At 34.0% G+C, this 21,100-nt stretch overlaps 1 protein-coding gene across 1 annotated transcript in view; it reads right to left on the bottom strand.

Moving 5' to 3' along the window:
- Window positions 1–21,100, bottom strand: part of LOC106873000 (diacylglycerol lipase-beta) — a 52,646-nt gene that overhangs the window by 13,747 nt on the left and 17,799 nt on the right. Inside the window, exons 5-10 of the mRNA XM_014920201.3 lie at window positions 20,152–20,537; window positions 17,507–17,645; window positions 14,151–14,234; window positions 4,779–4,934; window positions 4,092–4,219; window positions 2,368–2,509 (exon numbers count right to left, since the gene is read on the bottom strand). Coding sequence (XP_014775687.1) covers window positions 2,368–2,509; window positions 4,092–4,219; window positions 4,779–4,934; window positions 14,151–14,234; window positions 17,507–17,645; window positions 20,152–20,537 — 1,035 coding nt within the window. The remainder of the gene's footprint in view (window positions 1–2,367; window positions 2,510–4,091; window positions 4,220–4,778; window positions 4,935–14,150; window positions 14,235–17,506; window positions 17,646–20,151; window positions 20,538–21,100) is intronic.

Below are 21,100 nucleotides of genomic sequence, written 5' to 3' on the forward strand. Positions count from 1 at the left end.
ATGTAACCCAAAATCTTAAAATGATTTCAGATGTTACTATTTCACATCTATTTCAGACATAGCTATTGTATAGGAAACACAAAGAACTTTAATAAAAAAAAAAAACAAGTTTAGTATGTGAAACAACTTTTAAATCCTCAATGAAGTTGCTGTTTGCTGTTAGGCCATCCCTGATCAAAAAAAACTTATGATCAAAGATGTTCCAGCCATGACAACCACATTTTTTTCCCTATATGCAGGGAACCCAGAACCATACTACTTGCTTTGTCATTTTCTAAGACAATAAAAGTAATAGTCTACTATTAACAGGACATGTGACAGCATAAAGTCTCTTTTGTTGGATCATCTCAAATGGTAAGTAATTACGTCAATAACCTAAACAATATGTAGACAATATAAAAACAAACACTGACTATTTGGATGTTTTGCAGAAATCGTAGATGAGTTTTGTTACTGAAGTGACAAAACTCTTGGAGGCAGTAGTGATGAGAGTATTATGGTTAGAGTTTATCATGAAATACAAGACTTTTAGGAAAATGCTGTCCTTGCTGATAACAAAATTACACTCTATGTTAATAGAGCAGGCTATATGACGTCTGAATCCAAAAATTAATGGTGCAAATGCTTTCAATTAATGAATACAAGAGAGATAACTGTACTGGTATTGTACTGTATTGTCAGATGAAGAAATATTAAGATGATAGTTGAAAGTACACAATGTAAAAGTACACCAGGAAAGAAGTATAAGATTAAGTTTATTGACACATATAAAAAGGTGCAATGTTACAAATTTTTGTAACTGCTGCCAGAATCACAGTAAATAGTAATGCTGATACCTCAATCATATTGCCTTCATAAGGTTGTAAAGAATATTAACACAACAGAGATGGGAGAATTATTAGAGGGTTAGGAAATATGCTTTGCAGTATTTGTTCCAGCCTTTTATCTTCCAAGTTCAAATCCTACCATGGCTAATTTAGCTTTCCATCCTTCCTAGGTTAATAAAATAAAGTACCAGTCAAGTGCTGGTATTGATAGTTTCAACTAACTCTCTCGCCTCAAAACAGCTGGTGTTGTGCCTAAATTACAGACAGTTTTACATCAAGTGATGACCAAGTATTCTATTAAGAAAAAGAAGTCAACAGTATTCTTAATTCTTCAACATACATCATATTGTTTCAATATCTATTTTCCCATGCTATTATGGACTGGACAGTCCAACAACATACTGTTATTATTTATCAATCTACTGTCATCTTGTCCAAGAGAAGTGACTTCACCATTGTTCCCACATCTTTCTAGAGCTTCCTCTGCCATAGAATGAAAATCAGGAAAGCACATGGCACTTATTTCACCCAGAACTTAACATCCATTCACTCAGATGTCTTTTACTAGCACAGCTGTGTCTCCAGAACATATTGTTAGATAATACCTTCAATACAGCTGCTCTCTCAGCTCACTTGCACCCCATCTTTCAACATTTGCAACACATGCATTGATAAAGGTTAACTACACTATACATTTATTATAATTCCATTCTGCTCTAGGATACTTTACAGGAATATAAAATCAATCCCAATACTTGATCATGGAATTTACCTGAGAAGGATGAAAAGCAGAATTTGAACTCAAAACTTTGGAAAGGTACTACACAAAACAGCACAATTCATTACCATATCATCATCACCAGTGAAAGTAGCAGACCTCATAGTCAAGATGAAAATTGTTGTTATAGGTGAAGGGAGGATTTTGTTCCTTAAAGAGGCCAATATTAGAACAAAGTGGATGAAGGTGATAATACTCATTTCTTACATTGAGACAAAAGAATTAGTGATGGTGGAAGTAGTTGATTAAATATATCTCACTTCTTAACTGGTACTTATTTTATCAACTCTAGACGAAGAAAAGACAAAGTCACCCTCAACAGGAATAAATTAAAGAAAAGAATGGGAGGGTATTGTAGTTTGCTTGAAGCATTGTGTATTGTTTGTAAAGAATAAAAAGTTTAGAATGGTGCAACAATGCACTATAGAACAAAAAATGGACTATATACCTGTTGTAATTTGATTATCTATAGTCCGATGATATTTCGGAATTACAATTCCTTCTTCTGATCTTCTTAGCTGGACTATAGATAACCAAATTACAACAAGTATATAGTCCATTTTTTGTTCAATAGTGCATTGTTGTACCATTCTAAACTTTTTATTCTTTATAAAGAAAAGAATATTTCAGAATAATGTTTTTTTTTAATTTCTAAAATATCTACATTCTACAATGTTATTCATAAACTGTCCAATTCTCTGTTATTGCTTTAATGATTATCAAGAGATCATTAGTTAAAGAAAAAGAGTATCTCCTTGTTACCTTTGGTAAATCACATGCATTGACAGCTGCCACCACATCAGTCTTCAGTTTTTCAATATTACATAATCCCAATCTAGGAATAAGATCATCACCTAGAACAACAGAGCAGGTAAATTCTTGGCTGTAGTCACTGGCTGCACAACTGAAGAATAAAATGAGATATTGGAATTAAAACAAATACACTGATGCTCCTTTCAGAGAACAGACTAATTAATTCAGCAATACCAAGGAAAATTATATCTTAAGATAAACCGTAAATTATTAAACTAATTAATAGTAAGGCTGACAGATTAATTAGTGAATAAGGGTAAATATTTGACTATGGGGAATAACTCATAGGTCAAGCAATAGAGTAGCTATTGTAGTAACGCCTGCGCATGCGTAGTCTTACGCATGCGTAAAATTAAACAAGCAAGCGTTTCCCGCTCAATTCATTCTCTTTCTCGCTGGCCAGCGATTGAGCATGGACGTGTGTTTAAAAGCTGTCCCTACATCTTTCGGTCTTATACTCGACGGCTCGTTATTCTCACCTCTAAAGATGTATAACTAAAGATATGTATGTTTTACCAAGTAAATAAATGTTGTTTAAGTTGTTTAGTCTGGAGTTCAGCGTTCCGTCAATTTCTTTAATTTTTTAGTAGAAAGTCAGGTATACAATCTAAAGATGTATAACCCACTTTCTACTAAACTATCATAAATATTCTGCTGATAAATGGATGGGCTAACGAAATAAATATATACAACTTATGTAAACGGAACCCTGGCATATTCTACAATTAAATATAGACTTTTCAGCCTGTTATAGCTATGCTATTGCTAACCTTTCCAGAAATAGCAATCTAATCTCCTTTAAATACTCTCTTAAAATGGAGAAAAATATTCATTCGGTTTTGGAATGGAATCCACAATATATTTTAAATACATTTCCTCACATGCATTAATTGTTCTTCATTTATTTCAATGGCTTACTTGAGCAACTTAGTCACCAACTAAGACAAGAATATTTTGTAATAATACAATATTTTGTAATAATATGAAAACAATATAAAATATCACAATATTTTGTAACAATATAAAAACACTTCCAATAATTTGGCCAAAATGAAAGAGAATCACCATAATGCCAATAGACATCATACTCATGTAATACAATTGTGAACTTTGAACAGCCCACCTAGCCATATCTAACATTATTCTGAACATTTGAACATATGACTAGTGAAGGCATGAGCATCCCTGTGGCTTTTCTAAAATAGAAAATGCTTCAGCCTTGAAAGCTGTGAACCTTACTTACATATTAGAAATACCTCCTATACAAGAATACTGTTCACATCTAGAAAAGTATATCTACCTTATTTGATAGACATACTTGACAGACATACTTTCCCTTCTCATAATTCCCACAGTGTCTTGTCCTTTCAATACCTCCTCCATCATACTTAATAGGTTATCCAATATCTGCCTTCCACTAACTGCACTTTCTAAAACTCACCATATTTGGTTCCTGACAATTAACCCTTAACATTTCAAACTGCATATTAATTACATTAACTCAGTTACCCCATATCATTAGCTGAGAATATTTTCTAATATCAAAACAGATCCTCACTTGTCTTCATTTCAATAAGTGTCTTCATGAAAATTATTTTAAATACTTTACAAAAAAAAAAGAAATGTGTAGGAAAAAAAATAATAAGGAATGTAAAGAATATTTCAATACAAACCACAAAAGGCCACCAGGTGGAGCATAAGCAAAGCAGTAGACATCGTTATATTTTTCTTTCAAGAGAATAGCAAGAATGGCAGCTGTACCAGCTCCTAAGCTATGTCCAGTGACAACAATCTTCTGGTTCTGAAACAAATAGCAAATAAATCACAAATTAATATTAGTTATATTCTAATGTATCTATATGACATTGAACATTTATCATAGTTTTATCTTCTATCTCAAACTATGAAGCAGTTAAAATATTGCTCCAATGAACCAAATATTAGTGGAAGTAGAAATTCCTTATTAAGTTAAGGGAGATTACTCACAAAGTTACATTAACATCGGCAACATTCAGAAACACATCTGAAGATGGCGGAAAGGCTGTAGTAAATAAACTTTTAAGAAAAATATGAATTTTTCTTCTTTAGACTTTAATCCTTGACTTAATGCAATATTTTCTCTTCTTCTTGTAAAAAAAAAAGGGAAAGTAAATGTATTTCTGTATATATGTCTATACAAAGGATATGCCATACATATATGCAAATATGTGATAAAACAATAGATTGTGTGCTACTAGCAGAAATGAAAGTGATAAGACAATATACATGGCCCATAATCCCTGATCAGTAAAATACCAAACTAAGCACAAACATATATATTTGCAGGTAAAAAAAAAAAAACATAATGAGAAGAAACTTACACCTGTTTTCTGAAAGCCTCTTTCTATGAGAGAATGAAATTCAAGTTCATCACGAATGTAACGTGCTGCTTGCAAGATACCTTTGTGACAGGAAAACTCAGGATCTCCTGTCTCAAACATCTTTTCAGTATTTGCTGTTAAATCAGTAAGTGCATCCTAGAGAGGAGACAACAACATTCAATAAATGTAACATGCAAGTGAATATGGACTATTTCCAAAATGAATTCAAATGAATAGAGTGTCATGTAGTGAATATTGTGACATAACTAAACGACAAATTAAAAAGAGATCAACATAAAATTACAAGAATAAGAGAAGACATTCAGTTGTTACCAATTGTAACCTCATTTCAGACAAAAAAGGGATTAAATATTTCATATCATAATTTTAAGTTTGTTCTCTTAAGTCTGTACTGATACTAGATTTAAATTATTGTCACTTTTATATGTTAAATGGATTGATAGAATTATCAATACTGGATTTAAATTATTGTCACTTTTATATATTAAATGGATTGAAAGAATTATCAATACTGGATTTAAATTATTGTCACTTTTATATGTTACATGGGTTGATAGGACCTTCTGTCATTCTTTCCTTATTTTTGGTTATTTTATTCAGTAACTCAGAGGCTCGGTCTTAATTAGTTCTTAATAATAACTACCATGACATTTAGTTAAATTTCATTAACTACATAGTCAACCTCCTGAATTATATCCCTTTTCTAATGCTCATTCTTAAATAAAAAATGGTTAGAATATAATATATCTCCAGTTCCATATTTCACACCAATCTCATCTGAGCCAACAAGAAAGTTTATAAGCAGTCATTAGCCAAATCTCCCTCAAACTTTACCTTATTATGGAGGGATGATATATCCAAAGCTATTTATCAGTGAACTACACAATTGTTCAACCAACTGTTTATGTACCATAGGTTTGCTCAAATAAAAACAACTTGGAATTACACAGCATCATCAATAACAAATCTAACTTCTGTTTGAACATTTATCATTGGTCAGTTCTGTTTTGGGAAATTATCATCAAATCAATTACTTGCCTGATGGCTGATGAATTTATGAATATCCTCTGAAGGAAACAAAGAGATTCAAAATACATGTAAGAAAGTATTTAGATTATACTTTTTTGGAATATTAAACTCAGCAAATGTGCAGGGACAATAAACACTAAAAATGTGCCGGCAATAGACTCCCTTAAATGCTCAAGGGGGTCGTTAGAAGTGGTAGATAGCTTCTGTTACCTAAGAGATCAAGTTAATAGTGGTGGATGAAGTTCTGAAAGTGTAGTTTCTCGAATAAGAACAGGCTGGGTGAAGTTCAGAGAGTTTCTACCTTTGTTGGTAACTAAGGGCCTCTCCCTCAGAATGAAAAGCAAATTGCATGATGCTATGTTACATACCAGTGAAACATAGGCTTTGACTACAGAGGACTTGCATAGGCTTGAAAGAAATTAAGCTAGCATGCTCTACTGGATGGGTAATGCCTATGCATACACAACAGAGTGTAAATGATTTAAGAGGAAAACTGGGTATAAGAGGTATCAGATGTTGTGTGCAAGAGAGAGGACTGTTCTGGTTTAGTCTTGTGATGCATATGGATGAGAACAGCTGCATAAAGAAGTACTGAGCTCTAATTGTGCAAGGTACCTGTAGAAGGGGTAGACCCAGGAAGGCATGGAGGATCTTCAAACCCTGGACCTCACTGAGGAAATGACAAAAGATCGGGAGATGTGACAATTTGCTCTACTTGATAAGATGCATCAAACTAAGTAAAATTGCTATCTTCCACGCATACAGGCTTGTCCTTTCAGGAGCTTGTGCCACATAAAAAGTACCTGTACTGGTGCTGCATAACCACACCTATGCCGGTGCTGCATAAATGCACCCATGCTAGTGCTGTGTAAATGCACCTGTGCTGGTGGCACGTAAAAAGCACCCAGCACACTCTGTAAAGTGGTTGGAATTAGGAAGGGCATCCAGCCATAGAAACCATGCAACAACAGACAATTGGAGTCTGGCCAGCTCCATGTCAAACTGCCCAACCTATGCCAGCATGGAACGCAAACATTAAACGATGATGATCTACACAATGTTCTGATCAGTTTGGTGATCTTATTCTTGCATGTGTACATAGTGACAAACTAACTCTGACTGAAGAACCTGTTTTTCTACATCAAAAATGATATACTTATCCACTAGGTCACTGATGTATGTAGTTTAGAAATAAAGGTTCCTGTTTAAATTCAGTCTGGTACTTTGCTCACTTAAAAGAGTAAAACACCTGATGAAGATCAGAAAACAAATTGATCAAAAAGGAGTGTAGATATGATGTAAATATTTTTTAGAAATTTATCTCTAAAATCAAGGCTTAGTAATCTGAAAAATTATAATCCGATTAACAAAACTCATCTCAGACATTTAGGGAAGTAATTTTAATCTTACTCTTGAGCACTAGCAAGGCTATAATTTAGAATGAACATATAGACCTAGATGGGAGTCTCATTGCTAGTTTCAGTAAGTTAAATCACCATGCTCTCTAAATTTCACTATGTATAAAAATTCATACATATACACTATTGCATATTTTTTCCCTCAAAATCCAAAATGATCACTACTTATTTATTGTATATAATATTATTTGATATAGCTAGATGAAATGAGACACAGAATTGAATGTATTGCCAAAATATTAAATGAAATACTAGTAGATTTGATAGCCCAATTTAATATAACTCCCTTCAGTGTTTTCATTTCTTTAAAAAAAATTCAAAAGAACTGATGCAATATTACACTCAAGGCAACTGAGAGTGTCTTATTATTGATCTAAAATGATGAGTATAAAGGCTGATTGTGATGAATATGTCTAGAGTGCAATGAATATCTCAAAAGTGAAACAGCACATAAAACAAGCAACATAAAAAAACATAAAAGTAAGCTGGAGAAGTGAAATATGGAAACTGGAGTGAACCCTTTTGATACCAACCCACTTGAAGCCATCTATGATTCTATAATACAAACTTCATGTTTTAAAGTGATCGAAATTAAAACCTTCCAGCAAAATCTCATGTTAATTCATGTTCCAAACATCAGCATAATAATGACAAAGTTATTTTAGCAAATTCTTCGTTATTATCAAAAATAATTGAAACAAAGGCAGTCTGTTTCAATAGGAATATAGTAACAAATGGGTTAACAGAAAGAACAGTTAAGAACAATAGCAACTGAACAGTGATCATTTTGAAAAACCTTTCTAACTGATGCAAATGAGGAAAAACTGAACTTAAAAAGCTTTCATCATCATCATGAATTTAGATCACTGACATACATGAAAAAAAATTAATTTCAATATTGAATTATCTACAATGGAGTTCACAATTTCAAAAATTATTGAACTTTGACTCAGATTTTCAAAGCTATTATCCAAATAAATATTTAAATGTAGTGTTAATATTTTGATGACATAGTAACAATAGTTAGAAGAAATCAACAAAATAATATACAATACATATTGTAAAATGTCAAGTGAATTAACATAAGTGTAGGAAATAACTTTTAAAATGTTTGTTGATGTGACATTTAGTTTTCAGAACAATTAACATGACAAAGTTTTGAAGAGCAATGTTGTCTAAAATGTCAAGAGACATGCTAACATTAAATCTTCATTGAACAGTTAAATTACCATTTTACTCATCTATCTGTTCTCAATCATTTATCAAAACATTTTATCATCTAATATATGACTAGTTTCTTCTTCACCATAACATTGCATTCAAATGAAACATTTTGAACAAAAAGCTTATAAACAAACATTGAATGATTTTTGCTTTTTAAAAAATATTGGAAATTAGTTATACATGCATGCATGTGCACACATATATACATGTAAAAATAACTGATTTTATTAAAGACATCTATCAGGCTGAGTAAAAAGTAAACGTTTTGAAACATGAAATTCATCACAATATATTTCAACAATGTGGAAATTTTATTCATCAAAGTAAGTACCATTACAATCAACACATTTTTGCCAATGAGTTACAAGTTTGTTTATTCCAGTAACATAAAAATCTGGAGTTGGTGAACTCTTTGAACACACTTTCAGCATTGGTTTGATTTTTGAACCCCTTCTCTTGCAGGAAACCATCAAGGTGTTTGAAAAAGTGGTAGTCGGTAGGAGAAAGGTCTGGGGAATAAGCTGAGTGGGGAAGAACTTCGTAGCCAAGTTCCCTCAACTTCTGGAGTGTCATTAGTGAAACGTGTGGTCAAGCATTGTCATGAAGAATGACAGACCCTGTTCAGGAGACCAGTCTGGAATGGAGGAGTAGCAGTTTTTGTCCATTTTGGCAATTTCATGGTAATATGTTTCTGCAGTAATGGTTTTTCCATGTTTTAAGAAGTTATAGTGGATGAGTCCAGCAGTACAACACCAAACAATCACCATAACCTTCTTTTTGAAGAACTCTGGTTTAGGGAAGGTTTTTGGTGCTTCATTTTGATCCAGCCACTGCAAAGAACATTTTTTATTATTGTACAGAATCCACTTTTCATCACAAGTTACAATATGGCCAAGAGATGGATCAGTCTGGTTATGGAGAAGAAACGACAAGCAAATTTCATATCTGCACATTTTCTGATTTTCGTTCAAATCGTGTGGTACCCATTTGTCAAGATTTTTCGATTTTCTGATTGCATACAAACAGTTGCAGGCAGTTTTCTGGCTAACTTGAAGTTCTGCCAGTTCTCGGGTGGCTTTAAGTGAATCTTTCTCAATGATGGTCTTTAATTGACCATCATCGATGACAGATGGGCATCCACTACGCTCATGATCTTCAAGGCTCAGGTCTCCACTGTGAAATCGTTTAAACCATGTTCGAGCTGACCACTCACTGGTCATTTCCTCACCAAATGTTTCATTGATATCATAAGCAGTTTCAGCTACTTTACATCTTTTTTTGAAGTTGAATAGCTCAAATATCGCACTTTGACAATTCCATTTCAGATGATTGTAACAACAGTGAAAAAATATCAATGTTAATGTACTGATGCATTTGGGCAAGTCTATGTCAGTTTTAAAATGTTTTTAAAAAATTCAAAAGTCTGCAAAAATCCGGTACAAATTCCTCATGATTCAAAGCATTGCTTACTTTTTACTCAATCTAATAGTATTGGTTAATTTGATTAATTAATCAATAAGTACAATTTCGCAAGAATAACAATTATTCTTTCACACAAAACGTATCATCATCATTTTACAATCACTTTCTATTTTCAGCTTGGTTTCACCAGCTTGATGCCCTTCCTAACATCAACCCCTTCACAAAGTATACAGTATGCATTCTATCATGATACTAGTACTAAAGAAGATGTTATGTCATCATCAAGACTAAAGTCTCTACTTAACAATATTATTGCCACTCATTTGCTAGTCACTTTATATAATACACTGACATTTTACCATGGCAACAACACTCAGGGCCTTTAATAGAAATTTAGTAAAGTGGAACAAGACTGCTTTTGGGCCCCATGAGGTGGGGGTCCTCTCAAAATTCAAAGGGAATGAGAGTCTTCTTTTTTTTCTTTATGAGGAACAGACAGTTACAGGTCCCAGATTGAATGTACTGATTCAAAACCACTCTTATAGGTAAAATATAACATGTTTTGAATGGCACAACAATGCAGAGTGGACTATAATGACTGTTATAATTTAATTATCCATAGTCTGATATAAAAATATTTCAGAATACAAAAATTCCTTCTTCAGATATTGCTAGGAATTGATCGAGTCACTGCTATAATCAGTTTTCCAACGGTTACTGTGTTTTAAACTGCACATATAATACATAACTTAGAAGCAGTGCTGCAGATTTGTCAACACACAAGCTTGAGACATGACCACCCTCGCGCACTTCTCATGAAGAATTCCAAAAGGAGCTTTGTGAGATCACTGCAGAGATGCTTCTAGAAAAAAAATTTCAGTAACCGTTGGAAAACCGATTATAGCAGTGACTCGATCAATTCCTAGTGATATCTGAAGAAGGAATTTTTGTATTCCAAAATATTATTATTATACCAGACTATGGATAATTAAATTATAACAGTTATTATAGTCCACTCTGCATTGTTGTGCCAGTCAAGACATGTTATATTTTACAAACAATACACTCCACTCTTATAGGCTTTGACAACACCAGTGAGTTTGCCTTATATCCTATAAGACTAAAGATTCCTCACTACTCTACAGTCTGTCCACTCACTCAAGACAACATAAACAAGAGGATGAATAGCAGACTGCAAAGACAGACGAAACAGGATGAGTGGAAGAAGAGAGCAAGAGTATGATAGTAGAAAGAGAGTGACTGAAATGGGAGGATGGTAGAGGAGGAGAGACAGTGTGGGATAGTAACAGATGTGGGTAATGGTAAAAGAGGACCCAGAGGAAGGAAGTGATGACTGGTAATGCACAAAAGGCGATAGCAGAGTATATGAGATACAATAAGATCCAGTACAATCCAGGTATATAGGCCTATGATGAATAAGAGTGGTAGAATGTTAAGGATGGCAGTGAGCTGAACAAGAATAGGTTCAAAACCATTCCTCATGACATAGGTGGAAAAATACAGTGAAAGGGAAAGAGGATAATTGTCAGAAATGAAAAGGTCAGACAGATACAATGCCATACTTAACCATATGGGCAGTATGGTCAAACAAATAGGAGAAATCCATTGCCATCGTTAGAATAAACAGCTAACAAAGAGTGAGTGTGTGGTGAGAAGATGACAAGAATGCATGGGTGGCAGTAGATTCAAACTTAGCAGAGACATATTGGGTGAAATGCCCAAACACAGATATGTATACCCTGCCACCATTGCTACCACCATTTTTAGCATTCAATTTTGCCATAATTCCATTTATAATGATCTTTTGCAGCACTGAATGTCACTAATCATTACAATCCTTTTATCATCTCCTGTGTGAGATTCAAAATCCTGAGATCAGTCTTCACCATTTCATCCCATGCCTTCCTTAGTCCCTCTTCCACAGACTCTATCTACTTTGAGTGCCCTGTATTTCTTTACACAGCAATCATCTTTCATACACATAACAGCACATACTCCTCTCTAATACACTTCAACTGATTCCTCTTATATCCCTTGTCTCTTAGTTCATTTGTACTCTGCCATTTCATGCATACTAACATTACACACTGACACATTTCATTCATGTCTTTACAAATCTTCTGCATTCATCGTCCACTGACAATCATGATCCCAACATCCTAACTATTAGGCCGCTGAATAGATCAGATTAATGTAGTCAATGTTTAGTTTAGAGTCTTAAAAGTTAGTTACTGAAAATAAAATATGATCATGAAGGAAGCTCAAGTAATATAGATCTAGGAAAGAAAGATTGGACAAACTGCTTAATGTAGTATTATTTCCGGTTGTTTAGATCCAGGTCAAACTTGATCAAGCAAATTATGACATACTATACTCCTACTCAGTTGAAGGGTTTTGTCTTCCAAATTACTAGGTGACTTTACTAGTGCTAGTGTCAGGAAAAAAGCACCTAGTACACTCTGTAAAGTGGTTGACATTAGGGAAGGTAACTAGCTGTAGAAACCATGCAAAAGCAGGCATTGGAGCTTGGCACAGTCTTCTAGCTCATCAGTTCTTGTTGAACTATCTAATCCATGCCAGCCTGAAAAGCTGATGTTAAATGATGACGATGATGATGATGAGCTAAGTGTGATCTGTATCATTCAACCAGTATTCCAGTAGTAACAATATTTTTTTTCTTAAGTTGTATCATCTGATAAATTCTTACTTATTTTTCAAACAATGTGGAATGGTTTGAAGGAGACTCTAGTAGACCAAGCAACTAAGTAGAAGTTCATTTATATGGTACTGGTTGATGGGATAGGAAACATCATGTGGTAGATGTATTCAATAGGCTTAAATTCAACAAGTTCAGAAGAGCGAAAAGTTTTGTTGAAGAGATAGGAAAAAAATATTCAACAAAAGACAAAAGTTTAAAGGATGGAAAAAGGAAGGACTGTTCAGAGATGTGGTGATTTGGTGGTGGGGAGGAGGTATAGTGCACAGATACATAAGAAATTTCAGATGAGAAGCAATATCCTAGTTTGGAGGTAACAGCTGTACCTTCGAAAAACATTTCAAAATTATTATACTCCCCATCAATGAGGAAAAAGATACTCGTCAAGAATCTCAGAAGTTTTGTTGTCCTTCAGGCTAAACTATTTCAGCATCAGTGAAGAGCAAAATGAAATCAAAATATAGGTTACTTTCAGAATATTATATTTGATATGTCTTAACAAAAATAAACCCAAGATCTGACAAAAAAAAACTGAATATTATTCTTCTAGAAGGATTACATCAATAATTAGAAAATGTAATTAATTATATTTCACAACAGTTAACCATATTAATGATCATTATACCCATTCATAAACTATATTGGTTATCTGAATGTCATTTCTTTATAAACTCAGTATTCAACAAGGAGCTATATTACAGAAACAAAATATTATAAGATAATTACAAAAAGTAATTTTCCTTTTCAGAGTGTCAATAATTTACAAGACAATATCAGACTATTATGATAGTACTTAAGACAGAGAATTGTTCAATAAATTTCTGATAACAAGCAATTTTCTTTTAACCATGAACACTGGGAAAATTTAGAATGAAATTCTATGGAGATTTCTGTAACCTAAAAACTAGGGTCTCTTTACAAGATTAGCTGCATGTGGTGAAGAAGTTTGCTTCTCAACCATGTGGTTTCAAGTTCAGTCCCACCACACAGCACCTTTGATTCATTCAATTAAATTGAATTTTCAACAATTCCTTTGGCATTCCAATTTCCACACAGCATGCTGTGTGAGGACCAGTATGCCAAAGGAGAGACCCAGTGTTTCATATGCATGTCTTAAAAGAAAACTAAAAGAGGCTGAAGTAGGATTTGCACTCCGATCTCATAAAAACCTCACCAGCAAAAACTACCCATGCAGACCCATGGGTTGGAAGGTTGTCACCTAATTGATACAAAGGTATCATCCACCATGAGTAGGGGATCTCCAACATATGGTAGATGCAGTGACACACTGTTACAGCACATGTCCCTATATTACCTAATAATAAATAGAGATACAAAAACCAATTTATGAAACTATTGTCAATAGATTTAAAAGAAAAGGTGTTCTTACACATTTAAGAAAAGCATTGTATTGTGAACACATAATGAATGCAGAGAAAAGAAGACATTAATGAATTATTGACATTAACTGGAAGTCAAGTTATTTAGTATATTCCAGATTAAAGATAAATTAATATTTACCTGAAATGACAAGGTACCTCTAACAGCAATCACCACAGCAGCATTTTTACGGTCAACTGAGACAAAAAATGGAGGTTGAAATATCTGAAAATAGCAAAAGTAATAAATATTATGTGTGAAGATATATATATATATATATATATCAATAGATAAATGTAAGATCCAGGAATCCAAGTGTGTGAAGCTTGTAAGCTTCAAGCAGTCCGTGGAAGAAAACAAAAAGTGGACAGCGTATAGTCAAGAAAAATAACAATTTATTAGTATTGAGGGTTACACGCTTTTTCTCATATCAAAGTTACAAGGAAATTTGATATGCTGAAAGTTTCTGTATAGCTCACAGTTTGCAACTAGAGTTGCTCTGAATGTGAACAAAAATTCAAATTGAGAGAGTGGAACAGGTAAAATCCAGGCTACATATATTTCTTAGCTAGCTAATCCTCTGATGTAATAATTACTTAACAGTGGGTACTCAGATAAGTTATTCATCAGAATATCTTAATTACATGAAGGTTATATTGTCATTTGGGATTCCCAAATTAAATCACCACAGATGTGAGTTGAAATGAGTGGTAAGGCCAGAAGAACAGAATAGAAAAAACAAATGTTTGAAGAAATAATACAGTCGAGAAATAAGAGAAAGAAGGGACGAGGTCAAATATTTGGGAGTGGGAATCGTATGAGGTTGTTAGGAATGAAGAAAAGGAGAAGAGGAAAACAGAGAGGAGATAGGAGCAGATAGTTGCTGGGAGGTGAGGGGTACATGCACACACACACACACACACACACACACACACACACACACACACACACACACACACACACACACACACACACACACGTGAAGTCCATCTTATATTAGTCAAACATTGTCTTCATTTAAAATCATAAAGTTTTAAATGAATACAATGTTGACAAATATAGGATATTAGCAACTTTTATCATCTAAGTGTACAGAATAATGGAAAATGATGGTTGCCATTTATAAACATATAACTAATACATAAGTAAGCATTCATTAAGTCTTGAAAATAACACTTCCTGCTGTTTCATATACATACTTGAAGTTGTACATTGCACATCATCATCATCATCGTTTAACGTCCGCTTTCCATGCTAGCATGGGTTGGACGATTTGAATGAGGACTGGTGGACCAGGAGGCGACACCAGGCTCCAATCTGATTTGGCAGAGTTTCTACAGCTGGATGCCCTTCCTAACGCCAACCACTCCGAGAGTGTAGTGGGTGTTTTACATGCCACCGGCATGAGGGCCAGTCAGGCAGAACTGGCGATGGCCACGCTCGAAATGGTGTGTTTTACATGCCACCGGCACAGGAGCCAGCCCATCGGCACTGGCAACGATCTTGCTCAAATGTCTTTTCACATGCCACTGGCACAAGTGCCAAGGAGGCGACATTGGTAACGATCAACGGCCATGCTCGAAATGGTATATTTTACATGTCATCTGCATAGGGGCCAGCCCATTGGCTCTGGCAACGATCTTGCTCGAATGTCTTTTCACGTACCACTGGCACATCATGTCACATCATGTCATATCTTGAAGTACTGCTATAGTTCCCTAACAACCATCAACTTTAAGTTTATCCAGTATACATTATACATCACTGCATGTCTTGAGGTACTGCCACAATTTTCTGATAAATAACAACTTTCAGGTCACCCAGTGTGCACAGCTATTTGACAAACATAAATGTCAAGCAATCTGGCAAGGCTTGACATGGCACTACACCAGGAAATGACATTATCTGCAAACATTTTGAAACATGCACATGGAAGCTCTTACTCTAATGCCATATTTAATTCAAGAAAAAGGAAATTTTACAACATGAATGCATAGCAATCAGAATTCCCTATAACTGCATCTCCACCCTCATCAAAGAAATATGAGTATATACATTCCAAAATTTGCCATACAGTATCACAATGTCACACATTGAAAGAGACAATCATGAAGTTGTCATACATTACTGTATGACCATAGTCAGTTTTTCTTATAGATACAACCAAATGAAAATGTATTACATTAATCATAAGAAGAACCATGCCATTCATTTACATAGTGAGCCTGTTGTCTTCAAATGATTTCCTGCTTTCCTAATCATATTTTCTTTTTTCATAATCATAAAAGATGAAAATATAATCCAGATAAATATTTTTCACACACTATAACCTGAAATGTCTAGTGTAGTACCATGCTTGAATGCAGAATGATGAAAATTGTTCCTTATAGCCACCTAACACTTCAATATTCTCTGATGTTCAGTTTGCACATCTCCTGGTGGTTAATTTTTCAATGTTGAATTGGTTAACCTGAAATTTTCTGCCTATAATAACATTGTACTCTAACTGGCTTATTTACTATGAATTACTAATTAAAAATTGCACTTTTTGGAGGATGAAGTAATGATTGTAAATTCCAAGTAATAGCTCACAATTGTAAGCTCTATGTCTCTGAACTAGTTAAAAATTTTAAACTTTTAGAACTCTAACTAGTTATTGTAAATCTTACAAACTCCATGCTATAGAATTCAGACATGTCTGAATTCATGGGTGATAGGTAAACCAATGTCTTTAGTTTTATTTAAATTTTCTAATATAGCAACTAATCAGCAGGCTAAAAAATAGAAGAGACATGTGTCAATTTCTCTATCATTTCAATAAAGGATGTCAAATTGAAAAATCTCTTTCTACTACCTTTCTGAAAAAGAGATCACTGAAATTTAAGAAAAGCAGTAGTTATAGAAAAATGCCAAAGAAATTACATTGTAAACTATAGAACAGAGCACTAAGTAATAATATTGGTTTCAAATTTTAGCACAAGGCCAGCAAGTTCAGGGGATGGGGTAGTCAACTACATTGACCCCAGTGCTCAACTGGTACTTATTTTATCAACCCTGATAGGATGAAAGGCAAAGTTGAACTTGACAGAATTTGAACACAGAATGTAAAGACAGACAAAATACCACTAAGCATTTTGTTCAGCATGCTAACAATTCTGCCAGCTCACCACTTTCTAAGTGGTAATATTGTTTTAATAAAAAGGTGGTGAGCTGGCAGAAGCGTTAGCATGCTGGGCGAAATGCTTAGTGGTATTTCGTCTGTCTTTGTATTCTGAGTTCAAATTCCGCTGAGGTCAACTTTGCCTTTCATGCTTTCAGGGTTGATGAATTAAGTACCAGTTGCATACTGGGGTTGATCTAATCGACTAGCCCCCTCCCCAAAAATTTCAGGCCTTGTGCTTAGAGTAGAAAAGAATACTGTTTTAATAAAGATTCAGAGGTAGAATGTTCAAGAGATGTTAAATCATTCAGGAAATATTAAGCTCATCCTTATTTACCTCATCACGGAAAGAAACATGAATGATTTCAGCATCAGTGAATTCAATGAACTTTTTCACTGCAGCTAAATTACATAAACAACAATTGTCTCCAGTTACATGCTCTTCTTCAGCTGCTTTACTACAGTGGGCACAACATCTGCAATACAAAAAATAAAATTAAATGTAAAAATAAAAACTATCCTTTTCTTTTTTTATATTTCAAAATTAATAAGTGTTATCAATAAGAATAATAAAGACATCAAACTGACATAATTACTTGGCAACAAATCAAGCAATCTGCAATCACTGGATTGAGCAGTGGCACCCGATCCACTGGACAGCCCAGATCTGATGACCTCTAACTTCTATCTGTTCAATCCAATGAAGGATAGTCTTCAGGGGCAACAATTTGGTGACATACAAACTTAAAGTATCCTTGAAGAAGTGGGCACAACAGAGCACAGCTAGATTTCTCCTAAGAGGATCTGAGAGCTAAGTTCAATTATGACATCACTTGCGATAGGGACCTTACCTGAAAAACAGGTAACGGTTGGCATTAACAGAAGTATCTGACCGTTAAATACAATCCTGCCTTAAAAACAAAAACAAGTAGGGGTTTTTTGGTTTTGTTTTGGGGGTTTGGGGGGGGGGGGGTAAGAACTTTGTTGTATTACTAAGAAGTTTGGTGCTTTGTTGAGAAGTTCACTTTGCAATCACATGGTTTCAGATTTAGTCACACAATAACCCCAGGCCAATCAATGCCTTGTGAGTGAATACGGTAGACAGAAACTAAAAACAAAGTCCAATTGACAGATTGACTGACACAATGGATGGATGAGTGGATTGATTAATAGATGTGTATGTGCATGTATATGTCTTCATATTTACAGTTCTATATTTAAGAGATGAGGAATTATTTACATTATTTACATTATTTACATTTGACGGATATTTGTCCTCATCTTGTTTGTTGTCAACACAACGTTTCGGCTGATATACCCTCCAGCCTTCGTCAGGTGTCTTGGGGAATTTTCGAACCTGGGTTCTCATTTCTAACGATGTTACTATTATTATATTATTATTATTATTACTATTATTAATCAGGTCGCTGCCGTGAATCGAACTCGGAACCTTGGGGCTAGTAGCCTGCGCTCTTAACCACTACGCCAAACAAACAAGATGAGGACAAATATCCGTCAAATGTAAATAATGTAAATAATGCCTTCATATTTGTTTACAACTGCTGCTCCTAAATTTGAAAGTTATAACATTTATATGGTGTTCTGTTGACTATCAGTAAACTACCCACTCTTTCAACGGCATTCTTTGTACCATTGAATCCATATGGGATAAGAGATCCCTTTCTTTAAAAAAAGAGACAAGTTCTAGAATCAGGAAAAACATCCAGCTGTAAAACAATGTCTCAATAAAATATTTGCTTAATCCAGGCTAGCACGGAAATATATATATATATATATATATATATATATATATATATATATATATATATATACACACACACACATATAAGTACAGATGTGGCTGTGTGGTGAAGACGGTTGCTTCCCAACCACATGGTTTTGAGTTTAGTCCTACACTGTGACACGTTGAGTAAGTGTCTTCCGCTATAGAAGGGTTGTAACAAAAATAATGCTAAAAAAATTGTACTTTTCATAACTGAACCAAATAGACAATGACAAATGTAATTTTGATTTTAACCTCACAGAGGTTAATACGTACCACCTTTAGCAACAATTGTAATAAATGTAAGAAAAAATATATATACTAAATAAATAAAGCATAAGGGTAACTTAGTCATTTTTGTTTCGCTTATTAACAAAACAACAATGACCTTGTGTAAAAAAAGAATAGTTGTTATCATTCACTTGTTTACATCCATTTTTCCATGCTAGCATGAGTTGGACTAGGATCAATTGAGGTTGGATTTTTCAAGTAACAAATTTTTGTTTTATGTCACATTTTCGAAAGCATAGAATGACCATTCATAATGTCAACAAGGAATATAAACATCAAGTGGTGACTAGTGAAACCATGGAATTTCAACATTCATACATATTCATGTGCACATGCATGCACACACTTATATGAATATATACACATAAATATGAAAGTTTTCCTACAGTTTCCATCAACTAAATTCACTGGCACTGGTAGGCCCAAGGCTATAGTATTTGACTGGTACTTTATTTTATCAACACTGGAGGGATGAAAGGCAAAGTTTACCTTGGAAAAATTTGAACTGTGAACTGAAAGAGCAGGAAAAAATACCACAAAGCAACAATTTTTTCTGACATTAATGATTCTGCCAGCTCACTGCCCTTAATAATTATTTCTTAATTTAGATACAAGGCCAATGATGTTGTGGAGAGAGTATTAGTCAATATTGTGAACCCTTGAGAGATGAAAGGCAAAACCGACTTGGTGGATTTGGACTCAAAACATAAATAGCCAGATCAAATTCCACAAAGCATAATAAAAATAATGGTTCTAAATGTTGCTTTTGTTGTGTATTTTATTTAATGAAATGTATCTTTAAGTCATGTGATCTCCTCAATAATGTTAAGAAAAATTTTAAAGTATTGACTTGCTTTCACAAAACTAATGAAGTTATTGAAAACAAAAACTCTTAAATAATTTCTTACCTGTAGAAGGGACATAATCGCAAGCCACCAGTACAAGTGTTTATAAACAGATAAAGTGGCCAGCCATACATAGCCATGGCAAATTTCATATAATACTTAATTGCACCTAAATGCATCCATCCTTTAGGCAATACAGTTGAAGATGACATAGACTCAGGACAGCCACCATCATTTATAGAACTTGCATGTGTTGGGCTAGATTCACTACTTTCACTGCCTTCACCAGAAACAAGAATTCGACCTGTTTCCCTGTTTACAGCCTCTCTAGACTTTCGACTTTTGGATGGTTGGCTTGGTCTGCTGACAACTAAATGTTTTCGTTGAGTCTGTCTCCTTTGGAGTAGAAGAAGACCAGCAGCAATGTCAGTGGGCACTAAATCAAGGTCCTGAAATACATACAAAAAAGAACTTCAATGCCTTCTTAGACACATGGTAAAACATATTATTAGACTCACTGAAGTAATTTGTTATTAAATTAATGTTCCCAGAAATTACCACTTAAATAAGAACAAATCTGTCTGCGAGAAATTTCTTTCCACTTTCTGAGCCAAAACACATTTCTTGCCATTTTCTAAGCATATGTAAAAAAAATTTTAAGTCTTTTATTTCCCAAAACATACAACTTTTGTTCTAGAATGATGCTATTCTTTTTACACAAATATTCTTTGTATAACAGCAAAATCTATAGAACAGCATGTCCCACCTTCCATGGTATTCAATTTAGAAAGACATGACCATGTAGGAAGTGAGGATTTATAGACCCTACTCATAAGATACAATGTCTGGACAAATTTGTGGAGATAGCTAAGCTGTATTATGATGTATTATGATGTATGGGAAAAATAGTTTTGTCAGATTTATAAAAATTATCATATAAAATACACTGAAATAGTTCACAAATCCTAAACAAAACAAAATGTAACTTTGAAAGTGACCTTTGAACTTTTCT

The sequence above is a fragment of the Octopus bimaculoides genome, chromosome 3 (genome assembly GCF_046866305.1).
Source record: "Octopus bimaculoides isolate indiv1 chromosome 3, ASM4686630v1, whole genome shotgun sequence".
Lineage (NCBI taxonomy): Eukaryota > Metazoa > Mollusca > Cephalopoda > Octopoda > Octopodidae > Octopus > Octopus bimaculoides.